Source organism: Acipenser ruthenus, chromosome 1 (genome assembly GCF_902713425.1).
Source record: "Acipenser ruthenus chromosome 1, fAciRut3.2 maternal haplotype, whole genome shotgun sequence".
Classification (NCBI taxonomy): Eukaryota; Metazoa; Chordata; class Actinopteri; order Acipenseriformes; family Acipenseridae; genus Acipenser; species Acipenser ruthenus.
The window spans coordinates 73,162,495-73,185,527 of NC_081189.1; the positions used below are offsets into that span (position 1 = coordinate 73,162,495).

At 38.8% G+C, this 23,033-nt stretch overlaps 1 protein-coding gene across 8 annotated transcripts in view; it reads left to right on the plus strand.

Annotated features, from left to right (window-relative positions):
* lef1 (lymphoid enhancer-binding factor 1) overlaps nt 1-23,033 on the plus strand; it is an 83,791-nt gene that overhangs the window by 19,835 nt on the left and 40,923 nt on the right. For all 8 annotated transcript variants that reach the window (XM_059029381.1, XM_059029386.1, XM_059029375.1 and 5 more), the window contains exon 4: nt 21,774-21,906. In XM_059029381.1, coding sequence (XP_058885364.1) covers nt 21,774-21,906 — 133 coding nt within the window. The remainder of the gene's footprint in view (nt 1-21,773; nt 21,907-23,033) is intronic.

A 23,033-nucleotide genomic window follows, 5' to 3' on the forward strand; every position in this document is an offset into this window, starting at 1 on the left:
AAGAAGAGCAATGTGGTGCAACCTCTAGATTTCAGAATAATATTAATATAAATATATTTATTATTGTTAGTCCATCACAGCGGGCCCCAACTTGGGGTGGACGGGCAATGACCAAAGGTCTGACGTCACGGGAAATAATTTACATTTCAAAAATGATTTAAATCAATGTTTGAAGTAGACAAATAAATGTACACATATCCGCAGTGAATGTACTTTAAAAAGCCAAACGGGCAGCGTCACCAAACCAGCGAGAACACAGTAATATTACATTTTAAGCAATTAAGTAAAATGAAAATGAGTAAATTACCATTGTGTAGTTGGTATCCTCTTGTCTCCACTCCACCTTACAGGATAAGGCGTCGGGGTGTGCTGTTGAATGTTGCAATTAGTCATACTCCAGAGAATCACACAGGTCTCTTTCAAACGACAGGAGAGACAGCATGTTCAAGTGACTTTGTCAGCATTGAGGCTCGTGCAGCTGTCTTAATCCTGATCAAAACTTTCAAAAGTGTGTGCATATTTGGAAACATATCCAAGTGGCAATCATCTAAAACTTCTAGTGATGGATAATTTTTCCCCACAGTCGATTTGCTCTTTATTTGTTGAATGAAGACTGAAACCAGCTTCATCCATATTTAATGCTCTACAAAGTACATGCCAGTTGTAGACTTTCTCTATTGCCGAATGTATCCGATTTTGGCAAACTTGGCTTTCAATTTGCAAAGTTGACAATCTAAAATATGATTCCACATTGCTCTCAAATCTTAAAGTAACTAGCTGTCAAGCAAATGCAGATTGTACATGATTTGTTGTGTGAGAGGAAGATCTCACCCAAACATTGCATCACAATGACTACTTTGCTTTGATTAGCTAAAGCCTGTGGCATTAAAAAAAAAAAAAAGAGAAATAGCTTATTTGTCCTAAATTTGCACGCCCACCTTTTGGGATGCACAGTTTTAAAATAAAGATTTGGGTGTATAAAACTACATTAAGTTTAATGTGACAGCCTTTTTGAGTTTTTTCCCCTCAAGTTACCTGACTGTGTAACATGTACAACTCGACTACAGATAAGTCATCTTATTCCTTATTTGCTTATTGTTTGAAAATGTGGGCACTGGACTTTGTTGTTGTTATTATTCTTTTTTATTATTGTTTAGCAGATGTTTTTATCCAAAGCGACTTGCAGAGACTAGGGGGTGTACTGTACATCACAACTGCTGCTGAAGAGTTACAATAGGACCTTGGTTTTACGTCTTATCTGAAGGAGCCAACCAAACTGTTTAAAAAGGTTTTCTTTATTGTGTGTGTGTGTGTGTGTTTTCATATAAAAGCAGGGTCATTCTTTGCAAACTTTGTGTCCTGAAGAATTTTCTAAAAAGTCGCATCTGACAGTTATTTCTGCTGTTTTGTTAAGTTGTCAGTAGGATCGCAATAATATTTCAAACTAGGTCATTCTCACAGCAGCCACTGTCTCACTTGTCCCTGTTGCTGCTGGATTTGAAATGGGTGTAATGGAAGCTGATTTAGCATTCCATTCAAATCCTTCCTTCTTCCTCAGATGTATGATCGGTTACACTTATGAGAACATTGCCAGCTTCCCCCCAGCCCCCCCCCCTCCAGTTTCAGCTTAAATATTTATCTCTCTGCTCTTTATTATTCACTGAATGAAGTATTTAAACTTATGCTCAGGAGGCTCAACATGCCTTCTCTATCAAAGATGCAACTAATGGGGAATATCATGAAAATGGTTTGATTATTGTTTTTTTCTGTCACTCTGTTGTTGACAGCCTTATGGTGACAGCAGGCAATTGGATGAATGTGCTCCGAGAGCTTCAATAATTGTCTGAATATTTACTGTATTTATATTTCCTCTTTATCCATCTTAAAATAAGAATGGAACTTAAAGGAACTAATTTCATCCATACACAAATGTATAGGCTTCCCTACTTTTATTAATGTGTTTTTCTGATGCTTGACAGCAAGCAAGTATAGCCACGAGCTAGTGCCCTATCACTCTCTTTAACTCAGACTATATTGTATTGGGAGACTAAGACACAGGCTTCTGTTTTCAGTACATAAAAGGAAAGTTGAAATCCAGTCCTGATTTAGTTTGTCAATGCTTCTCAGTGATGGCCTGCAGTAAGTTCCTAGAGAGACAAGTAGGCATGATGAAAGATCAATGCTCGTGTTTTGTAAAGCAGGCACACATTTGTTAGGCTGAATAAACTCCAGGTGTTGGCTTTTACAACCTAGGCTATCAAATTGGTTCCCACAGGTCTAATTGAAACCTTTTGACCAGGCGGCTGTATTTTTGTTTGTTTATCTATTTACTTATTTCCTTGAGAGAGAAAAAGCAAGAGGCAGAAAAGATCAGTGGGCTGGTGATGCACTGCCGACAGCAGAGTGCCACTCCTGTGGAATGCCTGACCTTTTCCAGGCCTTTGATCCTACCGGCTCCTACCGAGATAATGTTGCTGTATCTGACTCTGCAGTTTCTGGAACAAAATCTGTGTGTCAACATGATCTGTGGCTGTCCAAACCCCCTTTCTCACCAGTTTGTGACCCTGTGTCATGCAGGTTGGCTACTAGATTTCACACTGCTTTTTGAAGAAGCAGGGTCGACCTGAGTGACCAAAAGCAAGTACACAATGCATGTACGTAAAGCATCGGAAGCAGCAACGTTCACATGACCACCCTTTCATCTGTTCAGCTTCTCAAGATTGAATTGTCGGCCCAAATATTGATTAGAAGAAATGTTTCTTTATCCCTGCTGCAATCTGGCTCATGCTGTGTCTCAATCAACAGAAATATGGCTACACAGAAATGTTCTTTGTGGAAGTGAAACCTTCAAGCAGACATGGCTGTTTGGTACTTGGTCAGCTTACGAACACCCATCGTGTCGACCAGCATGCTGAGGTGTATGGGAGGTGAATGTAACAAAAATTAATTAAATCATGAATGACAATGTTAAATTTAAGCAAGTATCGCATATTGAATTTTAGCATCAAATAATAAATACTAGCATTAAATAAATTCATTTATCAAATGTTAAATTTTAACATCAAATGTTAAATTAACATCAATATTGTGAAAATAGACTTCTGAAGTCAGTTTTACTATTGCCCAGTGTGTCTTGACGAAAAACATAACCCGTGTTTGTGATGAAATATTATTATTTTTTATTATTATTATTTATTTATTAGCTGACGCCCTTATCCAGGGCAACTTACAATTGTTACAAGATATCACATTATTTTTACATACAATTACCCATTTATACAGTTGGGTTTTTACTGGAGCAATCTAGGTAAAGTATCTTGCTCAAGGGTACAGCAACAGTGTCCCCATCGGGGATTGAACCCACGACCCTCCGGTCAAGAGTCCAGAGCCCTAACCACTACTCCACACTGCTGCCCCGTATAATGTATAATCTATACAAAAAATGCATTTTGCTGAACACAATACCAGAGATGGCGCATGCACAGAATAAGAGAGGAACGTTTCACACAGTACAGACACATGCAGTTATAAGACTGAGTTATTGGTATTTGCCGTCAGTTGTTATATTTTAGTTTAACCATTTATTCAAATTTCACTTTGATAATTTACTAATGTAACTTATCTGTAAAATATTTTTTAAAAAAATAATCCATTAATAAAACAAGTATGATGGAAGTAAAGGCGGAGTTCAGAATCTTCTGTTGTCGTTCCGATCCACCTGTCCACACTTGATCCTCCGAGACATATCGCAACTATATACTGGTACGAAACTCTATTTGGGTTTCGTATTGATACGATTATACTGGTACAACGCTGGTAATAACTCCAGTGTGAACAGACATTGTGATAGTGTTCGGCAACAATACCGGTATAAAAATGCAAGTGTGAACAGGGCTAAAGTAAGCCAACACAAATACATGTTGAGAAGAGAAAGGGGGTAGGTGTTGGGGAGGCTGTTTTGGTCTTGTGGTTAAACACAGCCATCAAGGTAGCTTAGGCTAGCACTGTATAGTAGTAAGGAGGAAGGACTAACAAGTGCTATTAAATACATAGACATTCAATTAAGCAATTAAAGCAAAACCGCAAGGTACAGTAAGTCACATTTTGGGAATGTCCACACTACATAACCGATCTCGAGAACCGTACTCGAAACCCTTCGAATTAATCCAGCTCAAAGCGTCCACACTGAAGTACCGTTTCATGTTTAGTCAGGCTTAATGCGTCCACACACTATTAGAATAGTTTGGTTACAGTTCCTAGCAGCACAATGAACAGTGGAAATTAATACGATAGTAACCCACCATGCACTGAATTTTATTTTAAAATAATGTGTTATACATCATATTAATAGAGGTGCAGATTGCTAAAAATAAATGACAGGAATTTTGGAAAAAGTAAATGCAAACACACACACACACACAAGTAGGGCTTGAAGTTTTTTCGGGTGACATCCCTTTAAACAAATTGAGCTGATTCTGTTTTCATAATTAAACTCAAAGCTGTTAATTATAAAACAATTTTTGTTTTTACCTTCATATCTTGCCTGTGCCTAATTCTAGTCCCCATAAATTTATTTCAAACAGAGCTGACAAATTACATGAGTTGTTGATCATACTTTTAACTCACATTTCATTTTTACAGTAGCCTAATTTAACGTTGAGCTGCGTAGTGTGGACGCAAACCGTATTTAGCAGGGAAAACACATTTTGAGTGGGAACCCCCTTGAAGGGTTGGACGATAGTGACATTTTCAGCTATCGATTATCCTCTGTAAATTATCACGATAATCATGATTTTATCGGCCGAATAAAATAAAACCTGAAAAATGATTGTAATTTATTAAATTTATACTTGAGCAGCATGACAACCGCCAGTCTGTCATTGAATTTAGAAGAAAAAAAACTAGATGGCATATGTGAGTTTTTAGATTTCTGGTGAGTGCACAGAACACATGAGTATAAAAATACATCTATTGTAATTTGTGTATTAATACTTTATGTAGTTTTCCTATAAAATAATACACATTGTTTTTCTTATTTAAACATGTTAATTTGAGAACGTTTACTTTCATAGTTTCACCAAATGTATTAATATGACGAAACAAAATTGCTAACATTACCTGCATGCATTTGTTTTCTTTAATTGTGTGACGAATCTGCCATTAACCCTTTGCGGTCTGGTCCGACATTACAATTTTCCCTTTCCGGTCCAATGTCGGACCCTGTCCGACATCATCAAAAAGACGTAAAACACAGGTCTCGAGTCATTTTTTCTCCGGGAAAAAGCCGATAAAACCATTCAATGGCTGAGTGAGACCGATAGGAGCCGAGAGAAGCCGAACAAAAAAGGGGCGGATCTGAGCAATACACATAGCCCCGGCACCACAGAGATAACATGGCCATAAACAAACAAGATAGCTGCTTCCGCATCCAGCGCTCAAAGAATATCACAGACATTTGCAGAGCTTTTTAAGATGTTATAGTAATAAGATAATGACTTGGATCGCATTATTAAGGAGTTTCATGATAAAACGAGTTATCAGGAGGACTGTGAAGAGGTATGTGAAAAATACAGCGAACAAGGGATGGGGCGGGGCTGGAGATGCAGTATTGAGTGTCCTGTTGATATGCCTTTTAAACCTGTTTACTGTTTAACTTTTAAACAGTGCGTCTAAAATAAACTGTGCGTGTGAAAATAAATTGGACCTGACGCGCCTGAGACACGCTGAATAAATGGACCACAAAGGGTTAAGAGACTCAAAATAGGTTTAAAAAATGTGTATATATATATATATATATATATGTGCGTGTCTCTGTATATACAGTGCCTTGAAAAAGTATTTGCCCCGTCTGATTTTCTGCATTTTTGCATATTTTTGACACTGAATGTTATCAGATATTCAACCAAAACCTAATATTAGATAAAAGGGACCCTGAGTAAACAAATAACACAAAAATGTGATACATATTTTCATTTATTAAAGAAAGTTATGCAACACCCAATGCCCCCGTGTGAAAAAATAAATCGCCCCCTTAGACTCAATAACTGGTTACACCACCTTTAGCAGCAATAACTGCAACCAAACGCTTCCTCTCTCACAGCGCTGTGGAGGAATTTTGGCCCACTCCTCCATGCAGAACTACTTCAACTCAGTGACATTTGTGGGTTTTTGAGCATGAACTGCTCGTTTTCAGGTCCTGCCACAACATCTCAATGGGGTTTAGGTCTGGACTTTGTCTAGGCCATTCCAAAACTTTAAATTTCTTGTTCTTCAACCATTCTGATTTAGACTTGCTTGTGTGTTTCGGATCATTGTCTTGCTGCATGACCCAGCTGCACTTCAGCTCCAGCTCACGGACGGATGGCCTGACATTCTCCTGTAGAATTCTCCGATACAGAGCAGAATTCATGGTTCTTTCAATGATGGCAAGGCTTCCAGGTCCTGATGGAGCAAAGCATCCCCAAACCATGACACTACCACCACCATGCTTGACCGTTGGTATGAGGTTCTTACTGTGGAATGCAGTGTTTGGTTTTCGCCAGACATAACCGGGCCCATGTCAACCAAAAAGTTCCACTTTTGACTCGTCTGTCCATAGAACATTGTTCCTGAACTCTTGAGGATCATCCAGGTGCTTTTTGGCAAACTTGAGACGAGCATTCATGTTCTTCTTAGTGAGTAATGGTTTCCGCCTTGCTCCTCTGCCATGAATCCCATTTTTGCCCAATGTCTTTCTGATGGTGGAGTCATGAACACTGATCTTAGCTGAGGCGAGAGAGGCCTGCAGATCCCTGGATGTTGTTCTAGGGTTCTTTGTGACTTTCTGGACGATTTTACGCCTTGCTCTTGGAGAGATTTTGGCAGGACGGCCACTCCTGGGAAGATTCACTATTGTCCCAATCTTTCTCCATTTGGACAATATGGCCCTGACTGTGGTTCGGTGGAGCCCCAGAGCCATAGAAATGGCTTTGTAAAACCCTTTCCAGACTGATAGGCATCAACAACTTTTTTCCGGAGGTCTTCAGGAATTTCTTTTGTTCATGGCATGATGTGCCTGTAGAACCTGTGTGCTGACAACTTCACTCTGATGGTAAGGGCCAAAGTTAGTCTGATTTATATTGGGCAGGGCTGGCCCAAATCAGACATGGTTGTTAACCAAAGTACTCAAACAGCTGACCCTAATTATCCCTTTAATTGGGTTGAGTTAACTAGGGGGGGGGGGGGACAATAACGTTTTCGCACCTGAAGATTGCATATTTGATTACCTTGCACACCAAACAAATGAAAGAAGCACCAAACGTTGGTGTCATTTTTTTCTCTCAGACTCCCTCTATATACTACTACAACCCACAGAAAAATCTAACCAAATACAATGTGAAAAATGTGCAAAAATGCAGAAAATCAGACAGGGGGCAAATACTTTTTCACGGCACACACATTTTTCCCTGTGCGGTGCACAGGCTGCACTCATGTCTTTACTGTAGTTTTAAAATAAAGAAGCAACAAAGTTGTTTAGGCTATATTAAATGTTTACCATATGTTTTTTTTGTTTTCTTTTTGCAATTCATGTTTAAGTCAAAAGTTCCACTTTTCTACAGTAATTTTACAGTGAGCTAACGTTTTTTCAATTTTACAAACAATATTTGTGTTATGTTGGAAAACCAGTCATGCTTTGCCAGCGTATTATTCAAAATGAAACCATGACGTAAAGTTAAAAGCTTAAGCATATTGTTTAAAATCAATGCTTAACTTCCCAATGTACACAGTGCTCACATAGATCATGTTTTACATCTCACGCAGACAGTTCAGTGCCGCTTACTGCTCAATGCAGAGCCGCTTCCTGCTTCATTGGGTCATGGACGATAATTATCGTCGATAAATTGGTTGCTGCAAAACAAATAGTTATCGTGATTTATCTATTATTGTTCCAACCCTATTAAATAGTATTTATTTGTGTGCTAGAATTGCATAACACATGTGTGAATGTATTTCTGTGCAGTTTCTTTTAAAATGGTGAGCAATCAACTAAAACCCTTATTAGTTTTCTCTTTGATACGCCTCAGCCTAGTCTATTATACTCTTTGGGGGTTTTGGTATGTAGATTTCTGATGCAAATGTTACTTTTAGGGCAGGCTTTATGGCATAAATCCACTGCTGTTTTTTATTTCTGCTGAAATGTCATGTGTATCCCATCTCTTACACAAGGCATGTTGCTGCTTGCCAGCCACTCTTCTATGTTAATTGGGTTTCCTAAAATTGTGAAGCCGAGAGGCCATTCTGCCAATAAAATGTTCCTTTTACCATTGTTTAATTTAAGGATGTTAGTGAAAGTGCTAAAAATGGAAATTGTGTTACGGCTGTTAAACCTGAAATCTTCACACCATAGCAATTAAACCCCTTTTCTTCATCTTTTTGCCTCCGTTGGGAAAGAATGGAATTTTAGGCTCTAGTATGAAAGGAAAAAACTAGTGGAATGCGACTTTCGACAAGTCATTAGTATAAAGTAATTTGACACAATTTGACCATAATGAAAAAAAAAAAAAAGTATTAGGCAAGAAACGCAAACGAATAGTTTTTGGTACAAAGTGATTGACTTTTTATTAAAGACAACTCTGTCACATTTCGGCCAGAAGGTCCCCCTTTATGAAGTCCTGCTCCGAGGAACTGGACTGATTCCTCCTGCTGACTTCTCAGCAGGCTATGTTGTGGCTCTCTGTTGGAGGGGAAAAACTTAAGATAAAATGTTAAACCATAATCCAAACTGCTTTGTGCACAGGTCTGATTTTATTAGTTTTGTCTGTGATTGTTTAGACATTATATGTATGTAGAACTTCCTTTGTGCATTTGTGAATGCTAAAATTGCTGTGTTTCTGCAGGTCATAGAAGCTGTTACACACACGTGTGGAGATGCTCTAAATAATTAATAATTTAGTGTCGCAGTGGCGTTTTTCTTGAATTCATATTTCTGACCCAATTGTTCAGTGCTGAATTAAAGATGCTGCTTTCAACCTTGAACTTTAGCAGTTGTAGGAAACGTTGACACTGCAGTTTAAAATACATGTTCACCAGTATTTTTAAATTCTATCATAAAATTCAAATCTGTAAAAGTAGGATTGTTAGAAATCCTTAATTAGGGGGTACATTTGATGGTGTGAAAATTAAACATGGTGCGTACCGAAAGACACTGTTGCCCATAGAAAGGTTTGATACACTTTTTGTAAGTTTTAAAAAATAAATACATACTGTGTGAATATCAGTAGATTGCGACAGTTGCCTTCATAGGACCCCCTCGTCAACTGGATACTTTGCAGGTAACTTGCCCCACTAAGACTAGCTGTTTTTTTTCCACTGCAGTTGTAGTGTTTTGATCAAAGTGAACAAACAAGCAGTGTCTGTGTCTGTGCAGATCTGTGTTTCCGCTGCTGCTCACAGGTAAGTGAATCCGTCTCGCAGAACTGGCGGGGGCGATAACCATCTGCAGAGAGAGAGACTGCCGTTGCACAACACCATTGCTCTGCTATCTCTGTTTCCATCACAGAAAAAGGGGAGGCAAGTTTCTTCTTTGAGGGGAGATGGAGAGGTGCTGAATTAACAAGTGTTCCCTTTAACATTCTACACAGGATGGTCTGTTTATCAAGGTATTACTGTACAGTACTAAGCTGTGCTAAGCTATGAAGTATGTGTGAATATCTATAAATATAACCATACACTATGCACACTTTGCCCAATTTACTCTGTCTGGTCTAGGTGCAGTACGTTGTATATTACAGTTTCAGCTTTAAAATCAAGGTGTCGTGGTAGTTCTGCTTTATGGAGTTCAATAAAAGCTGTTTGATTCTGACAAGTGACTTGGCTGCAGTTTACTTGTCCCATCATGTTAAAAACCCTAAAGTGCAAATGGGTCCCTTGCTTCAATGTCACAGCACAGTACAACACAACAGACATACGTATAGATCTTCTTTTTCTTTTTTTGTGTTGTACAATGTCGTCTTTGTTGACCCAGAACTTTTCTGGCAGCTAGACCGTTGATGTATTGAGAGCTGTTTCTTTTAAAAGCTGTTAATTAAACAACCATTCCCAGAACAAAGAAGTGTGCTTTTATAATATTGAATTGTGCCATTCTAAAATAGAGAGCAAGTTACATTCAATCTACTAATCCAATGCAGCATCTGTAGTGTACTGTTGTACAAGGTGACCACTGTGGGGAAAGGTCATTCACCGCAGGGAAATTTAAACTTGGCAGGCTGCAACTCCAGATGATGGACATCAGAATTATGACATCTATCACAGCTCTTACTGGGAACTACTTTTCTAACACAAATTGCGTTAACTGTTGGGGTGGAGTACCTGTACATTGCAAATGCTGTATCATCTCTTATTTATCCTCCCAGGAGTACTGCATATACAGTGCCTTGCAAAAGTATTCAGACCCCTGACCAATTCTCTCCTATTACTGAATTACAAATGGTACATTGAAATTTCATTCTGTTTGATATTTTATTTCAAAACACTGAAACTCAAAATCAATTATTGTAAGGTGTATTGGTTTTATGTTGGGAAATATTTAAGAAAAAAATAAAAAAACTGAAATATTCTGCTTGCATAAGTATTCAACCCCCACACATTAATATTTGATAGAGCCACAGCTTTAAGTCTTTTGGGGTAAGTATGTACCAGCTTTGCACACAGTGTCGGAGTGATTTTGGCCCATTCTTCTTGGCAGATTTGCTCCAGGTTGTTCAGGTTGGTTGGACGACGCTTGTGGACCGCAATTTTCAAATAGTGCCACAGATTCTCAGTGGGATTGAGATCAGGACTTTGACTGGGCCACTGTAGGACATTCACCTTTTTGTTCTTGAGCCACTCCAATGTTGCTTTGGCCTTGTGCTTGGGATCATTGTCCTGCTGAAAGGTGAATTTCCTCCCAAGCTTCAGTTTTTTGAAGCAGGTTCTCTTGCAGTATTTCCCTGTATTTTGCTCCATCCATTCTTCCTTCAATTTTAACAAGATGCCCAGTCCCTGCTGATGAGAAGCATCCCCACAGCATGATGCTGTCACCACCATACTTCACTGTAGGGATGGTGTGTCTTGAGGCATGGGCAGTGTTAGGTTTGCGCCACACATAGCGCTTTGAGTTTTGGCCAAAAAGCTCTATCTTGTCTCATCTGACCACAAAACCTTTTTCCACATCGCAGCTGGGTCAAACTCCAGACGTGCTTTCAGATGGTACTTTTTGAGTAACTGCTGCTTTCTTGCCACCCTCCCATACAGGCCAGTGTTATGCAGGGGTCTTGATATGGTTGACTGGTGCACCATTACTCTGTGGCTTCTCTAACAAGTCTCGTTCTTGTCTGAGCGCTGAGTTTTGAGGGACCGCCTTTTCTTGGCAGTGCCTGGGTGGTGTGATGCAGCTTCCACTTCCTGATTATTGATCCAACTGTGCTCACTGGGATATCCAAACACTTGGATATTATTTTGTACCCTTTCCCTAATCTATGCATTTGTATTACTTTATCTCTAACTTCTGTAGAATGCTCTTTGGTCTTCATTTTCCTTCAGATTCACAGCCTGACCAATGATCCTTCAACAGTGGGGTTTTTATCCAGAAGATGTGACAGCAACTTTAATGGTTCACAGGTGGAGGCCAATGGTAAGGTAATTGTGTCCTCGTTAGGGCAATTTCTTTCATAGGTGTAAACTGGGAGCTTCCACAGCACAGGGGTTGAATACTTATGCAAGCAAGATATTTCAGTTTTTTATTTTTTTTCTTAAAAATATTTCCCAACATAAAACCAATGTCACCTTACAATAATTGATTTTGAGTTTCAGTGTTTTAAAATAAAATATCAAACAGAATGAAATTTCAATGTACCATTTGTAATTCAGTAATATGAGAGAATTGGTCAGGTGTCTGAATACTTTTGCAAGGCACTGTATGCTTCAGTGTAGTTGATATTGTAGTCCACAATCCTTAATGTATCCATGTTAAAGTCACTTTTTACCAAACTATCAGCATAATCCTAACAATCATGTCAATGTAGAATGCCCTGTAGTGTGCTTGAGAGAATACTCTATGCATAGGAGATGTTTATGAAACTGCCTAACACAAAAGCAAACTGTCTAACATTTTAAATCTGTTCTCCTAATGGTTTCAAAGTGGGAGAATCTTGAGGAGAGGGGAGGGGATTACGGAGGATCTGTTGTTCCTACTTGATAACTTTCTGTCTTTCAAACTGTGAGGAATACTTCACGTGGTGTAACAGTGCTTGATTGTAGCCATGGGCTAAAGCAGTCCTCGTTGCATATAAATTACTGAAGTAAGAAGTTTTTCTTATTAAAATCTTGCTTCCCATTTCCCACTCAGCAAAGGGTGATGATTGACTTAAAGCATAAAAGATGGTTAATAGAAAAAGGTTTATGCCTTACAAGGTCAGCTTTGGTAAACTTGCTTTGGCACAAGTAGGTTCCTTGCTACTTCTGTAATTTGTTTTGTGAATGATTCCTTATACCGATGACTGACAACAGAGAACTTTTGTAGATGTTTCTTTCATTCAGGTGCCAATGCAGACAGTTTAATAGGTTTGGTCCATGACAGGGTTGCCCCCCTCCAATATTTATTTTTTTCTTCTTGGCTGTTGCAGCAAATCCAAAAAACTGCAGTTCTTTTTTGACCCACACAAAGGAAATGCTATAGACATGACTCCTACACTCTTAGAACTTTACTGCTTACAGAGTCTGTGTTGGGATATTGATAAATGTTCAAATCTGTACATGATATGCCACATGACTGTCTTTGTGTTGATTCAGATTTACTTTGCTGCTATTCAAATGAATAAAACCAACAACACTACAAAAAAACAGTTGACTCGAAAGAGAACATCATCGTGAACCAAGGTTACACCAACACATACAAAACTGACATTAATTTCTTAGGTAAACTGTATCATCATCTACTGGTTTAAACCCAGGACATTTGTTTTCCCAGTGCTTAAGACCGCTGACTCTTTTGCCTGAAGTAAAGGAACTTGTCTCGGTAATTACACACGGCTGCAGAGCAGAAACTCATTGTAGCCACCAGCAGGTCGTCAAGCTGGTCAGTCTGCTTCATGTCAAATGAAGATGGATTCAGGCACAACTCTCAAACTTGTGCCCTCCAGCTTGCAGGCGTTTGCAGCAGGATTAAAAACTCTCAGTCCAGTTCTTAAGTCAAGAAAAACATGCTCTGTGTTTTGTTTGTGATTGAAATAAATTATTATTTTATTAAAAAATCATAATAATAATAAATAATAATAATAATAATAATAATACAATTCTCAAACTTCCTTCGGGCCTGAGAAAATGCTTGCAAGATACAAAGTAACTGAATGCACTTGTGGTGTTTTTACTTGTCCCAGCACTTCTATGGAAGTCACTGAACAATTGGTATTGTTTAGAGTGCTATTTTCTTCTTCCTGTCTTGTTAGGGATAACTCTGTGTTTGATCACCTCAGTGACCTCTGAGACTGATCTGTTTAACCCTGAATGTAGCTAATGCCTATATTTTCATGCAGTGGCAAGGTGTAAGGATGGGATTTAATTGGGTGCTTTGCATAATGGCATAAGTGGAAGTAACATGCATTGTTAACGTTAGAGCTTACTATAAATTCAGTTGACTTTAATTAGGGCTTACGCTTAATTAATTAACCCTCAAAGAAACTGCTGATTTATGGTGTAACGTTGTGCAGCATTGAAATAGTATGAAACTTGGGTCAGATGCACAATGTAAATATATAGATATTTGTGTAAATGTATACGGTCTATGCTGACACTGCACATGCCTCGCATATGGTACGGTGCTGACTTATTTTTTTTTGTATTGAAAAGTTGAATTCAGAAATGACAGCTGTAACTGGACAGCACAACAGAGGTCCTTGCAGAATGAGAAAACATGATCTTCAGCAGATCTCAACATTGATCAGCCAGGGGTACAGAATATCAAAGTGGTTACCTCCTTTAATTTCACAGCATAGGGGAGATTAGATGTGTACATTTAACAAAAAGGGCTTATAAAGGCCTATGTTACTGGTGTATGTATGTATGTATGTATGTATGTATGTATGTATGTATGTATGTATGTATATTTATCTATCTATTAATCAATTTAAAGAATTGACTTGACACACAAGCTTGCTGGATACATATTTTTTCCTCTTTCTTTTTCTTTAGCATAAGACAAGGCTGCAGCTTAAATTAAAATCCTCAAGGTTCTTATCTCCATCCCACAGGAAAGCAAATCTAAGTTGAAAAGCGTAAAATTAAGAGAAGAGGGGGCATGGTATCATTTAGTGAATTGGTGGCTTGGCTGTGGAGCTGTATGGCTCCAGGGGTAGGTCACACATTAATATGGGGGCTAGCTACTGATATAGTTTTCTTAAGGTAGGATCATGGGAATTAAACCCTGCTTTTATTTATTTCATTTTAAATTTGGGATCAGACTTATTTTCTTTATATGGCTGGAAGGAGCATTTTCACTTGTTGAGATGCAGGTGACTTTTTATCCTACAATGCATTTAGTAGTTATGGGTGACAACCCCCCATGCCTATAAAGGTATGCCTATGCCCTAGTAGTTACTATCACACAGGGACAAACTGGTACAGCAGTCCCGCTCATCCACTGCACCTTTTCCACTCCGACCATTTCCCCCAGTTCAACTTCCAGTAGTAAAGAAATGGAAGTAAAACGGAATTGATAAAGTTCTGATTCTTGAGAACCTAAAAGCAGCTGCACTCACTCCTCTGCTTATAAATCTTGTACACATAACTGGCACAGAAATCTTTCACATAGGACTTTTACTGAGTTCAGTGTGGCTGCTGTTTTGTTTCCTATCTATGAATAGAATAGTGCTGGGGCGAGCATGGAATTTTCATGTTTGGATATTCATTCCAGATCTAGATATTCATTCGGATATTCATTCATTTTCAAAACATTATCAAAGCCAATATATGCAACACTGTATTAAAGTTCAGAAATATCCCAGAAGTAAGAAGGGCCTTACTTTACCCCTGTGAATTAACTACAAAACAAAGAAAGTAATATAGTAGTTAAATCTTGTGTGCATTTCAAGTAAAAACAAAAGTAGACCACACATTTTTTTTAAATAATCCCTGCCATTGTTGTGCCTTTGCAGTAAACAAAGTGGCCATAGACACATTTTCATTAAGTAATAACATTAGTTTTTAACTTGAATAAACACTTAAAATAAAATAAATGTGCATTCCACTTAACAAAAACTAGGATTGCATCATGAAAAAGAATTCAAACGCTGATTACTATGAGTCATTTATTTTGCAAGTATGACCTGTATCATATTGCAGACATAAATGTTAAATATAGATTTTAAATTATTTTTTCGCGAGAAAATATTTTCTCATGAAAAAGGATTTTGGAGCATGCCTACCACTACCCTACCCTACAATATACTACACTACACTACAATACTGTAGCGTCTGGGAAGGGGTTGGGACTCTGTATGTATAATGTGTACCTGTTTTGTGTGTTGCTGCTGCGCGTGACCTGAGTGTGTGTTTCGCCGACTAGTGCCAACCTCTCTCCCTCTAATCTCCAGCACCCTGCTGGTCAGTTTGTGTGTGTGAGAATTAGGGCTGCTATGATTTAAATCGAAAATTGATTTTTCGATAGATTCCATTCCTCATTATATACATAGATTTATAAATACTGGATAATTGATTCAATAATTAAATTTTTGTAATGCGCATAGTTAATAACATTAAGTTTATCATTGAAACTGCACAGAACGCCCTGTCTTGCTACTTATAGCATTTCTGCCAGACAAGCAGTGAGCGTGCTCTTCTTTTCCAGGTCGTGTTAACTAGCATTTGAATCTAGAGCAGGACAACAGGCTTGAATTCCTGGCCTGTAAATTGTGCACATTGAAGAAAAGACTGTACATAGTTTTGTGCTGCTTTGGAGTTTCAAAATGAACTGTTATATAATGAATATTTAACAATATTCAATAACATAAAAAAAGACAGCTGAGAGCTATGTCAGAAGTGTGGCACAAGCAGGGGTGTGTGGCCACTGGACTGCATGTTCTGTGTTCTGTGATTGTTTGTTATGTTTTGTTAATGTTCTGTCAGGCACACTGGACCTGCAGGGCGTTGCTAGTAGCCTTCATCCTAGTTACAACACCTGAGAGGAGAAATAACTACATATGGGGGGGGTTCTGGTTGGCTGATGTATCTGTTCAACTCCACCAACCAACACTGGTGATAAGTGGGAGGAATCAGCGTCTCTAGCACTGAGAACGAGCCACCAAGTGAATTTAAAACAATCTGTATGTAGCTTTCATTTCTGTTCAATGAGGATCGATTTAATAATAATAAAAAAATAACAAAAATATATATATATATATATGTTTTGATTTACTGTCTCATTTATCATGAATTAAAATTCCAGATAAAAACACTGGCCTGATTTTGTCTACCTTTTACTTGTTGTTGAATATATATTATTAGTGGACCATGATGATGGATGTCTCTTGTGTTATCTGCAGAGAGTTGTATGTTGTTTTGTCTTAACTGATGATGGCTGTCTGTGGTTGCTTGTGTTGTCTTGCCCCTTCCACTGCTTGTAAGGGTGTGGGAGAGAATGCAGAGTTAGGGTTAAAAACCCAAACATTGCATTTCCCTACTTTTTGCCATCTTTAATATCCTGGACTTGACTTTCATTTTTGTGTGCTGGGGGGATTTCCCCCCCTATGCTGCAGCCAATGGGGGGGAGGATTCCAAAATTTTAGGGGGAATGGCTAAAGAAAAGACACTTTTGCATATAAAAAACTATATACAGACGTGCTCAAATTTGTTGGTACCCCTCCACAAAAAACGAAGAATGCACAATTTTCTCTGAAATAACTTGAAACTGACAAAAATATTTGGCATCCACCATTGTTTATTCCATATTTAATAGAAATCAGACTTTGCTTTTGATTTTTTATTCAACATAATATTTTAAATAAGAAAACAAATGAAAATGGCATGGACAAAAATGATGGGACCGCTAACCTAATATTTTGTTGCACAGCCTTTAGAGGCAATCACTGCAATCAAACGTTTTCTGTAGCTCTCAATGAGACTTCTGCACCTGTTAACAGGTAGTTTGGCCCACTCTTCCTGAGCAAACTGCTCCAGCTGTCTCAGGTTTGATGGGTGCCTTCTCCAGACTGCAAGTTTCAGCTCTTTCCATAGATGTTCGATAGGATTCAGATCAGGACTCATAGAAGGCCACTTCAGAATAGTCCAATGTTTTGTTCTTATCCATTCTTGGGTGCTTTTAGCTGTGTGTTTTGGGTCATTATCCTGTTGGAGGACCCATGACCTGCGACTGAGACAGAGCTTTCTGACACTGGGCAGTACGTTTCACTCCAGAATGCCTTGATAGTCTTGAGATTCCATTGTGCCCTGCACAGATTCAAGGCAACCTGTGCCAGGCGCAGCAAAGCAGCCCCAAAACATAACCGAGCCTCCTCCATGTTTCACTGTAGGTATGGTGTTCTTTTCTTTGAAAGCTTCATTTTTTCGTCTTTGAACATAGAGCTGATGTGACTTGCCAAAAAGCTCCAGTTTTGACTCATCTGTCCAAAGGACATTCTCCCAGAAGGATTGTGGCTTGTCAATATGCATTTTAGCAAATTCCAGTCTGGCTTTTTTATGTTTTTCTTTCAAAAGTGGAGGTCTACTGGGTCTTCTTCCATGGAGCCCACTTTCGCTCAAAAAGCGACGGATGGTGCGATCAGTAACTGACGTACCTTCACCTTGGAGTTCAGCTTGTATCTCTTTGGCAGTTATCCTTGGTTCTTTTTCTACCATTCGCACTATCCTTCTGTTCAATCTGGGGTCGATTTTCCTCTTGCGGCCGCGCCCAGGGAGGTTGGCTACAGTTCCATGGACCTTAAACTTCTTAATAATATTTGCAACTGTTGTCACCGGAACATCAAGCTGCTTGGAGATGGTCTTGTAGCCTTTACCTTTACCATGCTTGTCTATTATTTTCTTTCTGAATCTCCTCAGACAACTCTCTCCTTTGCTTTCTCTGGTCCATGTTCAGTGTGGTGCACACAATGATACCAAACAGCACAGTGACGACTTTTCTCAATTTAAATAGGCTGAATGACTGATTACAAGATTGGAGACATGTGTGATACTAATTAAAGAAACTCATTAGTTTGAAATATCATTATAATCCAATTATTTATTATTTTTTCTAAGGGGTACCAACAAATGTGTCCAGGCCATTTTAGAATATCTTTGTAGAATAAGCAATAATTCATCTCTTTTCACAGCTTCTTTGCTTTATTCTGTGACATACCAAAGGCATGCAAGTATACATGATAAAATAGCTTTTAATTTCATCACTTTTCCGGAGGAATGAAGCATTATTTCAATGAGCTGTAAGGGTACCAACAAATTTGAGCACGTCTGTATATATTTTACTGCATCATCATTCACATTGGTGGTGTTTAAAATAATCTGCTTTCAGTAGACCTAACAGCTGTTCATCACTGTGAGACAGAGCACTCTCCATTGCCTGACGTGAAGTTTTTGCATGCAGCAGAAGAAAAGGGTGCCTTTCTTCTAAACCAGTGCTCCATTTCTTTTTTTTAACTCTTGACACTCAGCCCTATTTCCGCCTGTTTTTCGCTGTTTTCATTCATGTATGTTTAACTACTGGATAGTTTGTACTGAATGCATGTAACATATCAAATGAATTTCCTTTCATAGTATGTAAGCTGCAACAGGATCAGACATATTATAGTAGAGATGAGAATATATGTATAAAGCATTCCCTATATATAAAGTTACTGCTATATATATTGTTATCATAGATGGCTCAAACACCATTGAACCTCAGTATGAAATGATCATGGGGGGGGTGGGGGGTGGGGGGTGGGGAAGATGAGCTTCTTAGCTTTTCAACGACATTGTCCCTTTCAATCTTGCTGCTACAATGACGGAGCAACAGACTCAAAACGAAACCTAAGCTGTGAACTCTGTCACATGATGAGAGGCTTAACTTCAGGCAATCGTAGTTCCGGCTAGGAGTACCGCATACACACACTGAATATGTCTTTGGAAAGCCCCGTCTGTACCTTTTAAACAAGCCATGAACCAGGTAGGTGGCTTTTACGGTGCCTGAGTAATATGTGCGTAACCTTCGGTGCACAGGCGCCCCAAAATGAATGGGGCTGAGTTTTAAGAGTTAAAGCGAAAGTCACCGCTTGCAAAACAACACTTAGATAGACTTTTTTTTTTTTTTTAACTGTTTACTTACTGCAGTGTGCTGAGTTTCTATAATCCTTAAAGATAGCGGCCGAGAATTACGTACGACAGAATAAAGTCTCGCGCCACTTAAAATATCCAGCTCTACTTTTTATTTATTTATTTACTTACTTACTTACTTTAACCAGAACTACTCAGGGCTTTCCTCACTGTCACCCACTTCCTTAGAGATTGTTGTAGTGTTTCATGCATTCTAAATTGGGTGAAAAATGCAGTAGCTTGGTGTCTGAAAGTATCTCTGCGGGATTTTCCTGCACTGAAAGTTAGATATGCGGGAGCAACTTGGAAAATGTGTGATTCCTGCAATCTCCCGCTGAAATTCAAGACCTGAATATCTCCCCCATCGCCCCCCCCAAATGCTCAGTGGCTGCCAATGGGGTGCCGGCAGGACTCGTCCCTGTCCCCACCCCATTCACAGCAGTGACAATGGAAAGCAGGTAACAAGCAAGGGAAAGCGAGCAGCGGCTCCAGCAGAGTAAATCCCTCCGCCAGCCTCCATGACAATATGTAGAAATTCTTGCACAGATAAATAATTTCTGACAGACACAAACATATTTCCTGGTTTGTGAGCTTACATACTCTCTCATCTCTTGATTCCCAGATAGTCAGTCACTTTTTACTCTACGCACCATTTTTCTCCTTAAATTTGATCTTGGAAATAGTTGTTCAGGTTGACCAATATTTAGAAAGTTGTTCAGTTTTTATTTTCTGAATAATCACATTGTTATGATACTGTTCTAATGGCCTGCTTGAAAAGACATGTTACATCACCTTGGAATGTAACTTTAAGTCATATGCAGTTAGGGATTGTTGTGTCTAAATATGTAATAACTTGGCTTAGACTGTCAGTCCTGTATCTGATGCTCTCAGCATTCGGGTATACGATACACGTCAGTTGCGTTTTACTGTCCCTGTATTAAGAATGAAATCAGTCCCCATTTTATATATATATAAATATGTGTGTGTAACAAATTAATGCACTTACCCGTCACACGCGATTTCCGACTCAGTCACCAGTTTTCTGATACAAAGCCCATCTCTCAATGCTACATTTGACTTGTTTAACTGTCGTAGCCTGTGGTTTGTTTCAGATACTGTGTGGTGTGTCGCCTCTTTTGGCGAATCATATCAGAATCATATAGTTTTGAATTAAAAACAAAACAAAGCCAACTACAGTACATCTAAATAGAAGCCTACTTACTTTAAAACACAGCCCTTTCAGCTATGTATTTGACATTGTGTATGTTTTTGTGTTCCCTGAAAAATGTTTTTTGTCTTTTTACTGCTGTTATTTTCCCAACTTGTGCACTAGCAAATTTCAATGAAAGAATCAACATCTCCCTGTACAGTTCCTCAAACCCAAGTCATATTTTTTCTTTTCGTACGAAATGTGTGTGTGTGTGTGTGTGCGCGCGTGCACGCACGCAGGGCAGGGGGTTGTTTGGGTGGTAGGGGGCAGGTTACAATGTGCTACATACAGGTCAAATCAAATGAAATAATCAGATATGCGTCACACTCATTTAACCCTTAGCGGTCCATTTATTCAGTGTGTGTCAGGCGCGTCTGGTCCAATTTATTTTCACACGCGCAGTTTATTTTAGACATGCTGTTTAAAAGTATTTTTTTTCACAGTAAAACAGGTTTATAAGGCACTGCATATCAACAGGACACTCAGTGCTGCATCTCCAGCACCGCCCCACCCCTCGTTCGCTATATTTTTCAAATAACTCTTAATAATAGTACATACCGATAAATCATCTCTTGATCACTCGTTTTATCACCAAACTCCTCAATAATGCGATCCAAGTCGTTATTTTATTACTATAACATCTAAAAAAAGCTCTGCAAATGTCTGTGATGCGGAAGCAGCTATCTTGTTTGTTTATGTCCGTGTTGTCTATGTGGTGTCGGGTCTATCGGTTTTCATGAAATACGCCCCTTTTTTTTCCGGCTTCTCTCGGCTCCTATCGGTCTCGCTTGGCCATTGAATGTTTCTCTCGGCTTTTTCCAGAGAAAAAACGACTAGAGACATGTTTTTTGCGTCTTTTTGATGATGTCGGACAGGGTCCGACATAGGACCGCAAGGGGTTGACCGTCACTGAAGTAAAAACTTAATAGGGTCGGATATGTGAGTGCTGACTGTTTTGCCAAAAGGCTTCAGATTAACCCCCGTTTTGAGAGTTGCATGCAAAGAGAGTAAATCTGTTTGACTGTATTTAACCCCCCCCACCCCCACCCCCACCCTGTTTATCACTAAATTATTAATCTGATTTATTGACAAAGAACCAATCCCCATTTCGTTGCATTAGTTGTGAAAAACACTATCTGTATCCTTTCGGGCCTAACTTTTAATTAGCTTTTAATAAATGTAGTAGTTTCAGCCTAAGAAAAGCTAGATATTTTATGGCCTCTCTTTTTTTTCTCTCTTTCTGCTGCAGTCAAACAAGGTACCGGTGGTCCAGCCGTCGCATGCAGTTCACCCGCTTACTCCCCTGATCACCTACAGCGATGAGCACTTTGCACCCGGGCCTCACTCGGGACATCACCCTCAAGAAGTCAACTCCAAACAAGGTAAAGCAGAGACTAACCCACTTAGGCAAGGGGAGATTTACCCCAAGGGTCCGTTAAAAGTTTTTTGCTAGCTACGAAAATACATTGGACGTCTGACGATAAAACTTGTCAAGTGTGCAAACCATTTTTTTGGGGCTATCTTAACATTGCTAAATGTATTAGCTAAAACGTTTGTTGCAGGGATGAAAACGAGACTCCCTTGCATAGCAGTTTGAGCCATTCCCAGTTTTACTGTGAGCTTTTTTAGCAACAGAGTATAGGTAATAAACTGAGTTGTGTCCTTTTTAAGATCTTTTGTAAAGCCTGGCTTTGCAATGGAAGTCTTATTCTTCCAAACCTGATTTTCTAGTTTTACTTCAGAATTTGATTTGAGTGCTTTAATTGAAGGGTGAATGTCCTTTAAAAATAAAATACAGCACAAATGACACCCTGTACTGCTTCAGTGGAAAATGTGGATTAGTTTATTAAAATGAAGGCATTCCATATTGTTTATAGTTGTGGGTAGCCGATTTGATCCCAAGGAGGGAGTTGCTTGTGGATCAGTCTAAAATTAACACAATAAAGAGGAAGACTCTGGGGAGCTGCTTGTCTCCTGGAGAAAATAATGGTGTTACCAGAACTATAAAGCCATTCAGTTAATGTTATTTGCTGCACAGTAGAATTGCAATAGGTGTATTAGAAAATTATTATAAAACAAGAAATTGACCAATATGGAAGTTGCTTTTAACACTGGAGGCTTAACCCTGAGTGTATTTTATTGTTTTTGAACTAACAACTTGTTTGACAGAGAACTCTAATTATAGCACATTTAAAACGTTGATACGTGTGTTAGTTTTATTTAACCATATAATTAAGGTACATCTTACTGTACAGCGGCACAGATTCAGCTTTTCTACAGCAACCACAAAGTGTTAAACAAGGTAGATTCCACTGTATTTCACACCTCATTATTTATAATTACTGCTTCCTTTCTCACAAGAGTTTTGTGGTCAGCTATACTTTAAGCACACATGCTTTCATTTAGGTTCAAAACACTTTTAAAGGTAAATGATATACCATTTTGCCAGAACAGGAGTTGACCTAGAGTAGGTTTCAAAGCCATTTACTGCATTATTGGCAGCAGTTCC